The 19,979-nt window shown below is 35.6% G+C and overlaps 1 protein-coding gene across 1 annotated transcript in view; it reads right to left on the reverse strand.

Annotated features, from left to right (window-relative positions):
• Nucleotides 1-19,979, reverse strand: part of LOC121320398 (nectin-3-like) — a 127,397-nt gene that overhangs the window by 11,127 nt on the left and 96,291 nt on the right. The window contains exon 6 of the mRNA XM_041258682.1: nucleotides 13,033-13,171. Within this exon, the coding sequence (XP_041114616.1) occupies nucleotides 13,033-13,171 (139 nt within the window). The remainder of the gene's footprint in view (nucleotides 1-13,032; nucleotides 13,172-19,979) is intronic.

Below are 19,979 nucleotides of genomic sequence, written 5' to 3' on the forward strand. Positions count from 1 at the left end.
ATATATATATATATATATATATATATATGTGTGTGTGTGTGTGTGTGTGTGTGTGTGTGTGTGTGTGTGTGTGTGTGTGTGTGTGTGTGTTACTACGTCATCATTCACACTGGTATTGCTTTAAAATAAGTTGCTTTCAGGAGATATAACAGCTGTTCATCCCTGTGAGAGAGAGCACTCTCCATTGCTTTTGTCATTGCCTGGTGAGACGTTTTTGCTGCAGCAGAAGAAAAAGGTGCTTTTCAGCGCGCCATTTCTTTTTTTTTTTTTTTTTAACTCTTTACGCTCAGCCCTGTTTCCACTTGTTTTTCTCTGTTTTCATTTATGTATGTTTAACTACTGGATAGTTTGTACTGCATGCAAAATCAAATCAAATGAAAGTACACAAAATTATGTAAGTTGAAACAAGATCAGGCATACTATATGTGGTAAAGATGAGAATATATGTAAAAAAATATATTTTTCCAAAATAGTCATACTGATACAGATATACATAGATGGCTCAAAAAAAAAAAAAAAAATACTGCACCATATATACCTCAATAGCACCATTGAACCTCACTATGAAATGGGGGGGGGGGGGGGGGGTTGGGGAGCTGAGCTTCTAAGCTTTCCAACGATACTGCCCTTTTCAGTCTAGCTGCTACAATGACGGAGCAATAGAGTCAAAACGAAACCTAAGCTCTGAACTCTGTCACATGAGAGGCTTAACTTAACTTAACTGATCGTAGTTCTGGCTTGGAGTACTGCATACACACACTGAATATGTCGTTGGAAAGCCCAGGAATTATAAATTGGGTGGAAAATACAGTAGCTTGGTGTCTTAGAATATCTCTGTGCGATTTTCCTGCACTGAAAGTTGCAGATATGCGGGAGCAACTTGGAAAATGTGCGATTCCCACAATCCCGCGCTGAAATTCAAGCCCTGCATTCTATAAAGAGGTCAATGAAAAGCACCTGACTTTATCCTGAGCTTCTATTACTATCAGTTATTTTAATTATAGAACTGTAAGGTCTACAGAAAAAGAAAAAAAAAAATTACCTGATTAAATAAACTTTGGTGTGTATTCACTTTCTGTCATGCAGATCGGTGCTGCCGATTCAATCTGGCCACATCCAGCTAAGACACTGTTATGTTCCCATTTGTTTTCCTTTCCCATAGCAATAGAAAGTGATTTCTAATTTAAATTAACCACCATTTAAGAAAAAAAAAAAAACGCTTTAATACACAACACCGCCACACCGCCACACTGAGGACATTAGAAAAATTTGGCAGCTTTATTTTTTCAGAGTACAAGTAAGGGGGCCAAACTATATACTCGCCCCCCTGTAGGAAAAGTGCAGGGGCCATGGCCCCCTGGCCCCCCTTTGTGGCGGCGCCCCTGGTATTGTTGATTCCCAAGAAATAAGTTCCACACATTTTATTTTGAAAGTGGGTTAAAAAATGTTTGTGTTGTTCATTGTATCAAGCTGCCTCATCATATCCTCTTCCCATATGGACATTAACATTCAAGTGTCTTCATCATTCCAACGGATGTAAGTGGAGGATGGACACGGGTTTTTCTCCTAGACATAAGTAACTAGGAGAAATTCACGATGTAGTTTATCAAACATTTTAGTAATAGTTTTAAACAGAAAGTTGGTAAATAAAATCTGTATGATACTTTCCAAACACATTTAGATCCATGTATGATTAGCATTATGCAAAGTTCTAGGGAAGGCGGAGAAAAAGAAAGTGGGGTTATCTGCAACATCAATCTAATAAAGGAAATACTGCAAACAAAACATTAATTCCCTGCTGCCATCTTTGGACCATGGTAACTAATGTTTTCCCGTGTGACTTTTATAGCAGCTTTAGGAAAGGACTTGAATGAGCTAATAAACATTTTCACGAGAAACTTGTGTTTACATGTGTAAGTGGGTGTTGATTTCATGAGCAATTCCTGAAATTGAGACTTATACGATAAAATACTGTTTTTTGGGACATTTTCACAAGCTTTCCCTGCCAAGCATCATGCACATTGTCCATTCATGTGAAACAAACCAACATGTAAACTAGCCTATTGTATTACAGACGTAATAAAAGTGCAAATGAAATGAAAGTGAAACATAGAATTTCTGTTTTGCAAAACAAATAATACTACATTTATTATTTAAGAACACAGTAAATATACAGCTCCAGCAATATCTAAATCACACTGGCAGATTTTACCCAATTGAAGTCAAAGTAAATAATGTAGTCCAGATCACAGCTTCTGTCAAAGTGAAAAAACATGTTGTATTTGTATTTTTTTATTAATAGTACATTTTTCTTGAGCGATATCTGACAATGTCCGTTAGGTAAACTGTTCCCCCACTACTACCACTAGTTTACTGAAAATTGATTTGAGTTTGTTTCAAGGACTCAGACTCAAGACTCGAAGTCAAGACTCGGACTTGAATGATAGGGACTCGGACACTGATGACTCGGACTCGACTACTACAAGTATATACTAAATAAAGGGAACTTAAGACATTTTAACTCAAACCCTAGAGTCAATGATACTATATTAATAGCAATTCTGGAGCTCAGAGAGTTTTTTTTTTTCCTCAGAGAAGACAATCCTCCATTATGTAGTGAATAAGGTATACAATTTAATTAAATATAAATTAGTCTCTAGTTGCCCACTCAAGGACGTCAACATGTAAGAAATAAGACATACCATATTTAAGTTCTGGATCATGTAGAACTCGGATTCCCTTGACAATAACCGACATTTACACAACGTGTCAGAAATATAAAACAATATTTTATTTAAGCAGGAAAAGGTGCACTAATATTACAGAAAGGAAAGGCTATTAGTTAGAGATACATGTCAATAGTACACAGTTCATTGATTTCATAGTCAAACGATTACAACGACCATAACGTTATTAGCATACATGGTTACTATACTAATATTAATTATGGCTGATCACACAAAGTGTCTACTTCGCATTAATATTTTCGATACAAGTTTCTCATTGTAATCGAATCGATGTTTCATATCAAAATGCATGAGAATTAATTCAACTTCTCATTCAGAACGGAATCCAACATTCCAGTACCTAATTTAGCAAATTAGTTTTACCGTGTTTATTTAGTTTAGACGTGATGTACCAAACTAATAATATGTCATCAACCTCAGTTGATTATATATTCAAATTAACTCGGAAATGGGGCAATGATGAAATTCTCTGCATTTACGAGGCAACTCCTTTGAGTTGCACATTTCAACAAACTAAATACATTTCTTACACACTCTAAAACAGGAAGTTGTATTCTATTTCTAGTACTGTATAGCATTTACTACAGTTACTTTCTCGAGTCATAAAGTATTTAATATTAGATATGTTGAATACTTATCGATTTCCATATAAAGAAGTCAGTCTGTGTCAATGAATATTTTAGCTCTTCCGATAAGCAGTTCCAATGTAGACAGTATTTTGCTGTACGAATTGTATTGCGTAGGCTCGCAGTAAACAAATATTTCTTTTCAAATGGAGATCAGATTGTTGAACCCCAAGCCTTGCAACATTATCTTTGTTGTCGACAGTTTTCCAACTGGGAATAGTTCCATTGATCAGACGTAACTCAGTTCAGATAAGGTGTTGCAATTGAAAAGTTATATAGTTTGTACAAGTGTTCTTACTACAATTCTCTTGGATCTTCCACAACCATAACTGATGGCTTCGCTTCAGTTCGTTTAGTGCAGCTATGTGGAAACAAACACCCGCTTTCCGATTAATGCAGCATCCCATTTACTGATTCAGTCACTTGTAGGACAGAAGGCAGGGCCCTTCATCAGAAGATGATTTTAGCCATTATTCAGAACATTGGTTCTTCCTTGCTTTCTGTGAATTAAAGCAATTATGCTCCCATGACTTAAGTAACTTTCTTCAGAATAGTTCAGCTTCCATTTCTTCCTCAGCACTCCTTCTGATTGTCAAAGTTCAAAGACTTGTTCCTTGTGTGGAGAGCGAAGATCAGATGCCTTTTCAGCAGTTAGTTTATTTTTTTAAAAGCATTCTTTGTCAGTGGGACCAGAAAGAATTAGACACAGAGAATGGCTTTAGATCCCCTCTACATATTTAAATTCTATTAATTTCATACAATAATTATATTATGACCCACTCTGATGCTACAATTATAACCTGCTATCTGTTGTTAACCGCAGTACTAGCAATGACAGATGATTTAACCTGATCCCTGGTTTTAATTGGAGGAGCAACTCCTACCATGCCGCTCCCTGCTGAAGCACGGCTACGGAGTGTGTTCGATTATGAGTGTTGAATAATCAAATCATGTGACCAATCAACTTCATTTGATCTTTGACATTAATTTTCCATAGTCCTCTACTACTGTATGAAGTTTCATCACTCTATCACATTGTACCACAGAGAAACATTGCAATATATGCAAATTGACCATAGCTGAAATTTGCCATGGTTTTCAATGTAGCGATTTGCTTTGAACAAACTTGATAGATAACCTTGCCAGGTTAATTGAATCAGCATAATCATTTCAGAGTCTTTTGAATATTTTTGACAAATCCAATATGGCGACAAACAATCTGACCAATCGACTTCTCTTGAACAACCATAAATCTAGGCCAGGAGGGGAGTATGTGCACCAAGTTTCAGATCTCTGCTGTAAACTGGTTCGGAGAAGAAGATTTCTTAAAATTGTCTAAAATTGTCGAAAGATCAAATATGGCCGCCACACCATGTGACCTATGACCTTCATTTTCACTCTGACACAACTTCCTTTAGGTGTCTACCACCCTACCAAGTTTCATGAGTTTCCGTGCAATGGTGTTGATTTTAGAGATTTTTTGAAAAAAGAGCGGAAGAAAAATATAAAATCCTAACAGAAACAATAGGCTTCTCAGCCATTCTGGCTTGGAAGCCTAATAATAACACGAAAAATTCTACTGCTGTCTTTTTTCTGCCTCACATTATTTGGGGGCCAACAGCTGCCACTGTTATAAACCCATTTAACAGACAATCTTCAAAATAATGGTGGAGGTTTTGTACATAATTGTGTAGGTAGAGTGACTAATATTCAAAATATTTATGAACCTTACCAAAAAAAAAAAAAAAAAAAAAAAAAAAAAAACATTTAACAATACATTCCATTTTGTTCAGTAGGTGAACTTTTCTCAGATACAGTCTTTTATAAAATACGGAATGTACTTAACTATACTTAAGAATTATGGTATGACAGGAGTTATGGTCTGCCTATGGCATCGTGCCTCATAATTGCCACAGCTGTTGTGATATTTCAGCATACAGTACCATAAATCGATTATAAAGCTGCAGTTATTATTGTTACTAGCATACTATTAGGCACTTACACTTTTGATAATGATTTTCATTGGTGTGTCCTTCCTGCTGTTTAAAACAAAGAATATTCAAGTGAGCCGTGCTGGCTCTGTGTGTGTGTGAGGTACTATATTTATTATATTACAAATACTAACAATAACTAACTGAAATATAGGACCTGCTAATATATTTTACAAATGCTTTAGCCTTTACTCGACTCCATTACACGGCAGAGCTAGAAATAATTTCAACTCCCTTTTGTTATTAAGACAGTTAATGTACTTTATACCCTACTGTTTTTGTACACAGGTCCACAGTATGTTGACAGTTACTTCCTGGCAAACACAGAGATAAACGGCCAACCTTTTATTTTTGCTCAGGGCAATGAAGGACCATATATGTTCTAGTGTTTTTAGCATTTATTTTGTGAATGAGTGTAACAGGGCGGAAGCTGGGCACGAACCAGTGACCTAGCGCACCACAAGCGAGCATCTAAACCACAATGCAAAAGAGCAGGCCTTGTTTGCATCCATGGTTTTAGAGCGTTTAACCTCATCTCATAACACTGCCATTACGTGAATATGTTTTTCTAGAATCTAGATGAATAAAGTACCAGGCTTCATGGAGTACGGAAATATTGTCTCCTGCACTGTAAAATCATGCGACACTGCAATAATTTTTTTTATTTTGAGGCAGGTACTAATAATATTTTATTAATAAATGGTTTAAAATATGTGGAAAACTTGAAGGAAAAAAACAGAAACTGAACTTTCCAACAATGTCACAGAATGTGAAGTGAGGTGAAAAAAATGAGGGTTTTCAAAAAGCAGACAAAGCCCCTTTTCTTTCACCAGACAAATACTGGGTTGTATTTCATAATATTGATAGTTTTACTTTGTTTGTTTTTGTATGTATTAGTGTTATAAAGGATAAAAAATGCTGGGTTTTCTTTGACTGAATGGACTTTGAATATATAAAATGTTCATTTATTAAAAACAATCATGTGAAATCAAATTAACTAAATAGACTGTAACTCTGTTTCACCTTCATCTATAAATGAGGTCCTCGTGTTAAAAAACAAAACATTAAATACAGACAAAGAAAGTCCATGCTGGGGAGGGAAAACACTAAGCAGTAACAGAGAAAGAAAATAAAATATACTAGTGTGGTTCTGGGGAAAGACAGCAGGTAAATGTGTGGGTGCAATGTCATCCCTCCTATTAATACTAATGCACCCCCCCACCATATTTTGTAGACCCCTTAATACGAATCATGTCATAACCAGTTAAAACTAAAGGGGAGACTTTATAGCATAGCAACAATCCAAACATCTACTTAAGAAGTTACCTTGAATGCAAACATACATGTTTGATTGAAATAAACAGTAACTGGTTCAATGGAGCTGCTTTTTAAAAGTTATAACCTTGGCTTTCTATTATCATTGTACCAGAAGCATGAACAAGCTTTTCTCCTTTGTTTCTTTACTTTTCCTCTATATGGCTACATGGGCCCTCAAGCTTTAACTCTAATAAAATGATGTTTTTCAGATCTCATTAGTTAAAGCTTTGAGAATAAGGCCCACATCTTGTTTACAAAACCCCTATTGCTAGTGGTTCATCTCTACAATGCAATTTTAACAGTTTATTGCAGGTTAAAAAATTGCACTCAAAAGCTTGTGCTTGTAAAATGCTTGTAAAAAGACGCCAAGCAAAAGGTTGGGAACCACTGCAACTCATTAAAACACCAACAGCTGGTGAATAATTTGTAATTCTTACTTTGATTGCATATTGCCAGAAACCAGGAAGCCATTCAGATATATCATAGACAATGTCTGTTAAGATTTTAAAAGTTAAGATTTATGCATTCAATTTGAGCACAGTATGCATTTTTTAGCAATCCGGAGTCATTCTGATATAAATTGAGAGGAAATGTTGGCCTCCACGATTGGTCTGTAAAGACTTATAATAAATAATGCAACTGTTCTAAATACATTGGGATCAAATCTAATGTATCACTTTTATAGTCATGCAGAAGGTAGGTTCAAATAACACGTTCTTAATCACTGTTTTACTTAAAATGTTGTAATACGTATGTGTTAAGGTGCTTTACAATGAGTTCTAGGACCTGTTCTTCGGTTCTAGTTGCCTGACATAGACATATAGCTATGGCCGAACGTTTTGCATCACCCTGGAATTTTAGGATTGAAAATATATACTATATGTATGAACATCATTTCAATATTTTATTTAACATCATTGTAGTAGGGCAAAAGCCCTGCTAGTGTAAACAGCGTGTGTATAGGAATGTTAGGTTGGCAGGGATGGGGTTAATTCTGTCCCTGCCAGCAATTACAGGTGTGGCCATTACCCAATTAGGTAAATGAGTGCTGAATGGCCACCTGTATAAAAAGGAAGCAAACTGCTTTGTTGGAGTTTGTTGTGCTGTTTGGTAACTTGCTAGCGAAGGCTAAAGCCCAGTTTACAAATGTTTTGATCTTTTGTTTGAATCTTTTATTTTGGTTCTTGTGCCGTGTTTTGTTTGTTCCTGTTTTTTTTTTTTTTTTTTTTTTTTTTATAAATGTGCAACAGTACTTTAAAACTGCAGCTTTCTCTCTGGGTTTAATTCCTGCCGGTAACAAGCCTGGGCTGTGGTGGTACCCTGTCACAAGCATGTAATCAAAGAAACTACAAAATGATATTTCAAAAGTGTACTGGAAGCCACAATAGTAGTGTTTAGTACATGTTAGATTTTGAAATTGACTTTATTAAACAAAATTAGTTAATTTTATAGGGTGACGGCAAATCTTTGGCCAAAGTTCTATGCAATGTAGGTTAGATCAGCCATTGTATTATTAAGCACCATCTATATCACAGGAGTGTATTGCCAGCTAAATGCAAACAAATTGGATCCAAAGATCACTCAGAATGATTGCGAACAAAACTGTTAAGATACTTACTCTTTAATAAATCATTTAAACAAAAATAAGAAGACATCTTTTAACATGGTATGAACTCGAACAAACCTGAAATGAACTTTGGATACAGAGGCCTCTGAATATCAATGACTGTTACCGAATGTCAATAAATGTCACTGTACATTAAACCAGAACGTACCAATGTCAGTAGAAGGGTAGTTCTGGCAATGTAAAAGCATAGCCTGGATCTTTCCTACCCTACACAATCATAAGATAGATCTTTCTGAGTTGAGTTCAAAATCAACAACATGGATTAATGAGTTTAGTCACAGATAAGTTAGACTGTCTGGACCTGGTGCTGGAGCATTGCACCGATTTTAAAACAGGACTGTCTGTATTCATGGAGGTTTTATAATTCAAGGCAATTTGTGCCAGTGTCCAAAATGAATGTTAGGTAACGCTTTATTTGAATTGGACAGTAAGTATTATTATTTACCTTCATAACTGCTACATAGCAATACATATCTACAAGTACAATCCTTCATAAACCGACAAAACCTGGAAGCTTCATATTGTTGTATCATGAGTTGTTGAAACCTTTCTCAGTATATTGATACGCCATGGTGATATTTTATAAATCTCAATACTTCTAGGAAAGGGTTTAATGGGTTCAACATGTTCGAGAAGCTTACATGTACGCAACGGCAGTTTTGGGATTATGAAAGATTATGCATTTAGATGTACTAAAGTGTTGCGCCCGTCACAAACCAGTTGCAAACGAGTCAGAAGTCTAGGGTGAAATGTATTAAACATGCATACTGCTGGTAGGGAATGCTTTGCGGTTCAACCTCAGATGAATATGTAATTATGGACGTTCCGAAATGTACTATTTATTATTTAACTATTTATTTGAACAATGTCGCTCCCCCCTCACAATGTAAAATGCTAGAGATCTTTCTAAGATGCAACAAATATTTAAATTTGTATACTGTGGCTCTTTTCATTAATATATTTTCCCTTAGCACACAAGACAAAATGTATACTTTGTTGCAACGAAAATGCAAATTGCAGTACATTTGCGCTGTGACTTGCCCATCTTGGTACATCTACCCCTTAGTGTTACGTAGTCTTTATGGAGTTGTTCTGAATGCTTCAGTGTTCATTTCAAATTGTTCATTTCAAAATTGCTTCCAGTAACTTTGCAAGTTTCTCATGCTTTTCCAATGGTTACAGTACGCATTTAACATGGTTTATTATGGACTGCCATGGTTTTTAAATATGCTTTACCATAACTCTCTGGGATTTACAATGCCTACCTATGCTTTACCATGATTGTACTATGCTTTACTACACTTTTATATGCTTTTACAATAGAAAACTTGTATAAGAGTTAGTTTGTCCTAATTATTTTTTTCCTGCAAAACCAAAGAAATATCAAAGAAACTCAGCCTATTTTTATTCTGTTATTAGGTTGCTTTCCTGTGAATAGTTATATAATGAATACATTTGGTGCACATGTCCAGTGATATTGATTTTGTTTCTGTGGCCTGTATGTGTGTACAGAAGACTTGATAGCGCTGTATCCCTTTCTTATAGTATCACAAGAATCTTAAAACCCTCAACCCCTTTCTTCAGTTATGAATAGTATATTCAGACATGGATTGTTTAGTCAGACATTCTCTAACCTTTGATAACACTATCCTTATTCCTTTTCCAATAAGAAATGCATTGTTTTATTTGTTTTGCAGAACTGTTCACCGACTGAAGCATGTAACCATGTTAATGCAAAAATGTTTAAGGACCAATTTCTATCAGTATTCAAAGCTACAACACTTGAGGGGTTCTTTTTAATGTCAAAACAAATCAATTCCCATCATTGAGACTTTGAATGACATGACTAATATGGTCTGTTTTTTTAAGGGTCAAAATTTTATTAAGTCAAATTTTCCAGCTACAATATGCTGCTACCATTTTTTTCCAACACGATAGTAAAACTATCTATGTACAGTGCCTATAAATGAGGTTCCTGGATCTATGTAAAACAAATGTATAAGGTGGCAACATGCAAGGACCAGGTCTCAAGGATCTCTATGGTATTAAATGTCTATTGTTGCCAACATCTGTATGATTCTTAATTCAGTGTGTAAAGGATTATGAGGGTTAAGGGGAAAAGATACCTTGCTGCCAAAACCACAACATGATTGGCTTCTCTTATGGAAAATTATAATTTAATATTGGCAGTTAAATACCACTGTTCTCTAAAACCACAACCTAAGTGATTTTCCACAATTAATGTCAAATCATGAATCTGAAATGCCCTTTAATCTGACCATCAGAAACATATATTGAACAATTGAAAACACTTATATTAACTAAAGTGGGGAAAATGTCAGAACAAAAATATATCGTATTTTTCTACCATGGAAACTAAATTGTTAGGGAAAGCTACAGCTGTTGTGTGGAAAGGCATGATGACCATAAGACACCGGTTACAGGTAATAGGAACACTCCCAACCCACACAATGTTCTACTGTATATGCAGCATTGAACGCAACTGGAAAAATAGAGCCTTGGTTATTACATATTTGATTGATATCCTGACAAAGAGAGGCATAGGTGGGTAGGCAAGTCTATAGAAACTGAAGATGTATTACGTGACCTTGCATACTAGAAAACCAGACTAGCTTTACGAGAAGGAGCGACTTTGCAATTATGTGAGTTTACAGAAACGAAAAAACATAGTAGCTATACGACCACATAAAAAAGCAATACAGACCCCTCAGAAATAAAGCAGTGCTAATTTAATAAGAGAGTCCAAATCTAATTATTTTAGAGGGAATAAATACAACCTAAAAAAAATAGTAAGTTCTAAAAAGACTGATACATCTTGGGTTGGTATCCAAACTAAAGAGAATTACTTTAGCAAATAGACATTAATGTATTAAGAAAATCCTGTTTTTATTTTCAATTTGGTTACAGAACTGTATGAAAACTTTGATGCAGTCTCAGAAATACATGTCAAGAATGAACTTAGACTGGGATGGATTAGATATACTATCCGAGAGTTTAGCTCGGGGTGGTTTATGTTTTATTCTCTTTGGCTTACACTTCAGTGTACCACTGGACTCATTTCTGGGGTCAGTGCTTCCCTGTGACAATGCTATTTTCTGTTGGAGCATCAGCTTTCACTTCAATGCCAACACCGCCTAGATGTATTACTCCTTTAGGACATCAAACCCCCGACTGCCTTTGTGCTATCCTCAATCATGGATGAAAGAAAAATGGATGCTCATTTATGGTTGAGTTCAGGAATGGAATTAATGGTTTCAAACACCTCTGTCGTTGGCACATTACAGATATGCTGTTTATGTTGCTATCTGACCTTGAATCGTCTTTCGACAGTCATGTTTGTTTCAGCTATCAAATATGACCATATGCAGCCTTTTTGGGATTCTTCTGTTGTGAAGATAATGATTGACTAGACTTGCTTCAAGTATACCATTTCAAAACAATGGGTGTTCACAATTAAGTGCCACACACTTAGTTAGGTAAAAACCTATAAGGCTGACCCAGACCAGTACATATTGATCAAAGTCTTTGTCAGGCATTAGTCCTCTGTTAGCCACCAGTCTATTCCTACAAAATAGTAGATGTCTTCTGGGGACCAGGTCATGAAACCACATACCTGGGTTAACCTGGGTCCCTATGACCCACCTCAGGATGTGGGTTTACATGTTTTGACCCAGACTGAACGAGACAAAACACAATAACAAACAGCCACACCTGCGTGAAAGTTTCACTTCCATAAACAGAATAGAGACTTGAGACACACCTTGAGCCAGATTGCAGCAGGGATGAAGAAACATTTTCTCTTATCAACTTTTGGGCCGACGGTTTACGTATTATTGTTCAGGTTTCAAGCTTTGAAATTCTCTTACAAGAGAAGTCTAGATTTATAAAACCAATAAAAAAGGATTTCGCTTGGCTTGTTCTTAGTATCTTGATTTCTGTTTAGCACAGGTTGAAGTCAGTTTTTTGAACTGGCCTTCTGTCCACTACACTGTTTATGAAAATGTTTACTGTGTTGGATACTATTACACTTAATTATGTCTTTTCCACATTTCTAGGTATTTTTTTCTTACTGGTGTATTTCTTAGATGCACTAAGGGCCGGGTATTACAGGGGTACAGTTAATGGATTACACCCCAGCTGAACTTGAGAGCTTAAGAACCCTTTTGAGGTCATAGGTGTGCTTTAAACCTTGTAAAAAATCACCAGGATATGATGACTGAAACAGAAAGTGACAATAATAAAACAACAATAAAAATGCATCAGTTAAGATAACCGTGATATTTTGGGCCCATTCCAAGTTGCTCTTTAAGGTCTTCAAATATATTGTCAAGAACACACATGAAAAATTCACCCAGCCTGTCATATTCATTCAATCTGAAGCTAAAAATGTAACATGTTTTGTTCACACCAATGCAGGCTAGAAGCCCAAGTATGTTTCTTTAAACACATAACATTTAGGACCTAGCTAATGGAAGTGCAATATTGGTAGGTGTGAGGAATTAATTTGTTAGATACAAGTACTTTAATTCAATCTAAAACATAGCCCTTTTTAAATTTGTTTAAATTTTAGTTTAAATTTTTAAAGTTTACAGGGATACGTACTTGACTTTGTGTGTTACAATATAATCCTGTTTTCTTTAGGAGTCTGTGAGAATAACATTGTAAGGTAATACATTATATGATTGAAAACTTTGAATACTCACACTTTGTCAAGATGGGATGGTCTTTCCTTTCTTGGTGTCATGAGAACAATAATAAATACGGCAATGAGAAAGAGAGCTAACACAGCACCAATCACAGCACCCGCCACTGCCACAGAGGAGGTCTGCTTTGACGGGGTATCTGGAACACATTCAGACAACAAGTCATGAATTTCATGCTGCATTAAAAAGTGTAGGAGAGAAGGGACATTTTATTACAGTACCAGTATTGTGTATCACATGCTTCTTTGACAACAGAAACCTATCTCTCTTTTTTTTTTTGGCATTTCAGTATTTAAAGGGAAGCATTACATATAACAAGGGTGGGTATGAACTCATACATTAGTCCTACAAAACAGAACATTAAACATTAGTAAAAAAATAAAAAATAAAAAAAAACATGCCCACAAAAATATACATTACATTGTGACAAACACATTATATGTCTAATATACTATCTATGCATCAAAAAATTAACAACATCATCTATGTATTATGATTAGTAACTCATGCCTGGTGCAATTTAATAATGTATGCCATGTAAACTGAAAAGGTGGACAGTGTCTCCAGTGGCTGAACGAGTAAAAAGTCCTGCCATTTTGAGTTCATGGTAAGTCAGTCAAGCATCAAATTGATGATCTTAGTTTACAGCTTGGGAGTCTCCACAAACCTACTGTACAGACCCAGAGAGTCTCCATATACCTACAGTACAGACCTGGGGAGTCTCCACAAACCTACTGTACAGACCCAGAGAGTCTCCACAAACCTACTGTACAGACCCAGAGAGTTTCCACAAACCTACTGTACAGACCCAGAGAGTCTCCACAAACCTACTGTACAGACCCGGAGAGTCTTCACATACCTACTATACAGACCCGGGGAGTCTCTACATACCTACTGTACAGACCTGGGGAGCCTCCACATACCTACTGTACAGCCTGCCCAGGTGCAAGGCCTCCTGCCTTTAAAACTCTTGTTCTCAGGATTGTCAATTTCAAATTATATCAAACAAAACAGATATCAAACAACAGATGACATTTGGTTAAAAAAACAACTGTTCTAATCATATTCTCAAGGTTTGGTGATAAGCTGTACTATAAGTAAAATGACCAAGCGACATGCTTGTGAGAGGTTTTTATTTACAGTTGATCAACTGACATGTAGAATAACATGTTAAAACAATGGTTTTAAATAGAAATGACAAACAATACATAAACTACTGGGAAGTAGCAAAAGTAATTGGTAAGAATGTTATAAGGCATTTCAGCATATGTTTGAAATTGACATACATAAAGGCAGTGTAAAGAAACTACCCGACTGCTGGATTCATAAGGGAGTTTCGCTATATTTTTTCAAACACCACCTGAACAGATTTGGCAGTAGTTGGAATTTCTAACAGTTGTAGCATATGTGTATAATGATTTAATGGAGCATCTTAGCACCCAGAAAATACAACAAGTGGCTTAGCTTCAAGTGGAAGAAATCAATTGCCCGTGCAGTAGGAGTTTTCAAAGTATCTTTAAATTCTACGATGATGATAGAACTGTGGAGATAGGCTACATTCTTCAGATAGTTGTGCAATAAACATTTTGTTCAAACAGAGTGGTCTGTGATATTAATGGCAAAGCCTGAACACTCACAAACAAGGTCATGTGGTTTTCTAAACTAAACCAAGTGACATGCCAATGCAATTTGATAAGGAACAGAACTTCTGCTTCTGAGTAAACTGGGAAGTCCCACTGTGAAACTCTATTAGTAAGCAACTAAACGGTTCTTAGAAAATATTTAAGTTGAGATCTCTATTGCAGTGTTTTTTATGTCTCCATTAACATAAATGTCATAGGTGTGCTATGAAGTGAAATAAGGCAAAAACATAAGTGAAAGGTTTCAGGACCCTATAAAACATCATATTTGTTGTTAAACCTTTTGTGTATGTATGTATGTATGTATTAGTAAACATTTGGAAATTGATTTGGAGTGTAATATTAAGTGAGCTGTTATTTATCTGGAGACTGCTATTAATAATTTTAGGTCAGAAGCACTCCCTTAAATGTGCCTATGGTAGTCCTTATAATTTGCTGTGTGACTGTAGTACACATAGTCATAAGGTCTATAATATGGGTAACAATTATTACAACATAATAACACATTTTGTCTGATCAGTATTGAAGAGAGTTGACAACATAGCTTCCAAAACCCATGTGGTAGTTATTTTCTTGTGGTTTCAAATTAATTTCACAAAAAAAATGTTTGTTGAACACCATGAATTGAAAACACACTTAAACCCCTTTTCTGCAAAAGCACTATCTGTTTTAGCTTCAGAAATAGCAAACACTAACTTTTATTTAAGTAGTCTCCATGGCAAAGAAAATTAGTATCAGAAATATACTCCCAGACATTAGGCTACTGTATTGTCTTCAACAGTAATAAAGCAGAAACGTGTTTTTTTCTGTTTTTTTTTTCTGTTTTTTATGGGAATGTGGTTTATTAAAGAACAAGTAGTCCCAAATGTCATTTGAATCATTTCATTATCATTGCCTTATGTCCATTATTTTATGTTCCCAATCATTCTGAAATTGGGCTGGCAAAACAGAAAAGTCAACTTATATAAGAACATAGCATAAGAAAATGTATCAATGAGAAGAAGCCATTCACCCGATCTAAGCTAGTCCGGTTCCTAGTAGTTGATTGATCTGAAAACTTTGTGAAGTTGTGTATGAAAGGTCACAGATGGTTCTGCATCAACAACATGGCTAGGTAACTCATTCCATACCTTCATCACTCTGTAAAGAACTCTCTCCATCCCTTTGTTTTTAGTCTATCTCCACTTAACTTTCAACTGTTTCATCTGGTCCAGGTTTCTGTACTGCGCTTGAAGTATTCGTTAGGGTTTACCTGTCAGCTCCTTTTTCGGTTTTAAAGACTTCAATCATGTCCCCCATAATTCTTCTTTGTTCCAGACTACATAGATTCAGTTCTTCCAGCCTTTCATCATGGTTCATTCTTTTAAATCTTCAGTTTAGTCTGGTTTGTCTTTGTTGTCACAATTTAAAAGCAAATCTTAACTAAGCCAGGTAGACACACTTCCACAAGAAGACTTTAATGAAGACTTTGCTTTGAAACACTGGTCTACCTGTCTTGGGTGTTGATTTGGTCAATTTATACCTTGCCGGAATAAGACACAGCACCAGTGGATTACCACAATCTCCCTGGATTGCATCAACCAGCTACTGATAAGGGCAAATCCAAAGACCACCACAGAACTATGGCTGATGCAATCTAGGTTGGTTCCAAAATGGTGTACAATGTTCCAATAAAATCTAGCTTGATGAAACAGACCCCCTTGTTTCTAAATAGTTGGACCTTGCTGAGTGATGTTAACAAGGGGGTCTATAAATTGCTACTGGAGAAAAACATAAGAGAGACACATTCTGAGATAAATGACGGTGGTAGAGTAGTATGCTGATACACCACTAGGCTTCATTCAATTCTGTTTTACCATAGCACCCTTTTATTTATTAATTTTAACTTGTTGATAAAGGTTGTTTTATTGAGATGAAGACATACAGTACTACAGTACAAGGTAAAATATAAAACAATGATTACATTTGGTTTAAAAATAATTACAATCACAGTTTTAAGGTCTGGTGGTAAGTTGTACTATGTAAAAATATTGTTGCTGGTTTTGTTCATTTGTATTATAGCAAACATTGTCACCCTACCCTTATATCATAATTCAAGGTAACAGATTAAGGGCAAGTTAGTAAACTTTAACCACGTTTTAATAAAATAAAAAGCAAAATACACAATTTCTAGTAATTTAACAAATACTTTGTATTAACAACAAAAAAAAAAATCATTTAAAATATTTGTTCAAAAGTACTGGGACTCCTGCTTTTAGTATTCTGTGTTTTCCTTTTCCTTTTATTATGGTTTTCACATATTTATAATACTGGTTAAGAATTATGTTTCTATGCTATGTTATTATGTTAATTATCTTGTTTGGTGAAATCTGGGCCCATTCTCTCTTTCCTTTTGCTCAGACCAACTGGATACACAATGCTTGGCCACAACTTTTTTTCAGCTCAGTCCAAATAATTTATATTGGAATGAGATCTGATGATTTGTAAAGGCCATTCCAGAACTTTTATATTCATTTTCTTCAAGCATTCCAGAGTTGACCTGTCCCTATGCTTTGAGTTGAATTTGTTCAAGGTACTTCTTGACTATTGCTCTGAGTGTGGATTTTGGTATTCCACATTTATTTGATACTGTTCCGTAGCCATTTCCTTTGTTATAGTTTGCTATGAGTGCTTCTCTCAAACATAAATCCAACTCCTTTGTTTTGACGATCACGTACTGCTGCCAAAATGTTCTTCTCAACAGAAGTTCGTAATAATTACCAGATAAATATTTTTTTCTGGCTACTGACTTTATAATACTGCATAGTTACTGTGTAATTGTTTTCAATCAATTAACACTAGAACCACTGGATTTTTAAACTACCTAAAACCACCACTTGGGTCACTTTGACCCATACATTTTTAAACTGCTTCGTTATGAAAAAGAAAGACATACTATTACAACTGAAAAGTTTTATTCATGAACATCATATCTAACATATGCATCACAGAAACACTGTATTTAAATGGAAAATGAAACATAAAAGGCTTTTTTTTTTAAATGAGCGCATATACAGCATGACTACAAGCAGTGAAAAAATATAATATACATTTCAAATGAAACGGGTAAGTACATATACCCGTGTACAGGTGTAAACAGGTATATGTACACACAACTGTAAAACCGAAATCATTGATATACTACATAAAAAAAAGAAAATATAACACTACTTCCGGTATGAGGGCTGCATTGTACTCTACGGAGGAGCGTACGCTTCTGCCTGCCACTATTGTGTAAACATGTGTAAACTGGTACATACAAACCTGCACAACCAAAATGTTTTTTTAATTCCTAAAAGTAATATAAACAAAGAATATATAACATATGTTTCATATTAGGCACATAAGTTGTTATCCTACCTGCCCTTTCAGTTTGATATATGCATCTGAGTGCAGCTTGCCATATTCCAATCAAAATGACTACTTTCAAGATTAAATATTTCCTTCTGATATATTCCCAGTTGCATTTGTGGAACAAAACGAAGGTTTTCACTGAGTTGGCATCTTGACAAATCCAGAATCATAGCAATATCTGTCTTGTAATCAGTCTACAAAGAAAGGCTTGAAATAAAAAAAAAAAAAACACGAGTTCGAGGAGGAGGCGTGTCTTGTTTGTTGCATTTACAATATATATATATATATATATATATATATATATATATATATATATATATATATATATATATATATATATATAGAGAACTGTTTATATAAGAACTGTTTATAACTTTATCATTTTTGCAATTCTGGCTATTAAATTGCGTCAGGATATTTTAATGCATATTTAAAGTCAAAAATGGACACACGCATACAATTTACAACGGAAGAGTAATTAACATTTTAAATGCAACATTTTAGTGGAAGAAGCCACAGACAACACAGAGTGAGTAAAGGTGGAATGAGAGCAAGACATATTTCAATTGTAATGTTTTATAAAGGTCTTTTTTTTTTTAAATCAAGTTTATAACAAACTGTAATCTACCTAGAAATTTACACAGGTTTGCTCTAAGTTAGTCCTGTGAATGTAGAAATTCAGTGCTCTATGTACAACAATTAGGTGGTATCTAGCTTCCTCTTCTGATTTTATGGAGTTTTGGGTAAAAATCATGAAAAGTTATGATCTGGTTGATATGAAAACTTGTTACCACCTTAGGTAGGAATTGGGGATTTGGTCTACAGACAATCCTGTCCCTGAATGACTAGTAGGGTGCATCAATCACTAGTGCTTGCTGCTCACTTACCCTTCTTGCTGATGTCACTGCCACTAGGAACACTGTTTTCCATGTCAGGAATTTCTCATTGCATGTCACCATGGGTTCAAATGGTGGTACCACGAGTTTATTCCATACCAGACTGAGGCTGCATTGAGGAATGATCTGTTTCCTTGAGGGCCTTAGATGGTTAACCCCTTTAAGAAATCTGGATACCACTGTGTGGGAACCTACCAGGTGATCCTCCCACCCAGGTAAAATATCAGAGATTGCCGCAATATGCACCTTGATGGAGGATATTGAAAGACCCCTGTGGAACAGGTGGCTAAGGTAAGATGCAAGTGTTAATACAGATATATCTGTGTGGTGCAGAGATTTTGAGTTGCACCAGAGAGCAAACTGTCTCCATTTTCTTGTATAGGCTTAAAAAGTTCTTTGACACAAGTAAGATATTGACTACTTGTTCCAATTAGCCCTAGATTTGTTAGCTTTTTGCTATTCAATCTCCAAGCAGCTAGCCGTAACCAAGAAGGATTGTTATGCAGCATTTTCGCCCTGTTATGAGACAGTAAATCACAGCTTAACGATAAGTGCTAAGGTCCCTCTTCTCCTATTTCCCTGATCTCTGAGAACCAGAACCTCTTGAATGAGAGTGGCTTTGTCTCTCTTTATCTTCCTGAGCACTGCTGGGATTAGTGGTATGGGAGGGTATGCATACATTGAGCTGTTTGACCATGAAATGGACAGCCCATTAGTTGCCATGGCTACTCTTTCCCGGAAACAGTAACAAAACAGTGGCAGCTGGGTGTTTTGTGTTGTGGCAAATAGGTCTATTTTTGGATGCCCTAATTTGCTGAATACCTTGTGTAACACTTCTGGTTGAATTTTCCACTTGTGAGGCACAGTTTATCTGCTCAACAGCTGTGTTGTTGGAAAGAACTAGTACTGCCTTTTGGTTTAAAAGTGGTGCAGTGCTAGGAAGACCGCTAAAAGCTCCAGATGGGTAATATGGAGATGTCTGTCTTGGTGACCAAGATCCCTGGACCTGTTTTTCTTA

The sequence above is a fragment of the Polyodon spathula genome, chromosome 9 (genome assembly GCF_017654505.1).
Source record: "Polyodon spathula isolate WHYD16114869_AA chromosome 9, ASM1765450v1, whole genome shotgun sequence".
Classification (NCBI taxonomy): Eukaryota; Metazoa; Chordata; class Actinopteri; order Acipenseriformes; family Polyodontidae; genus Polyodon; species Polyodon spathula.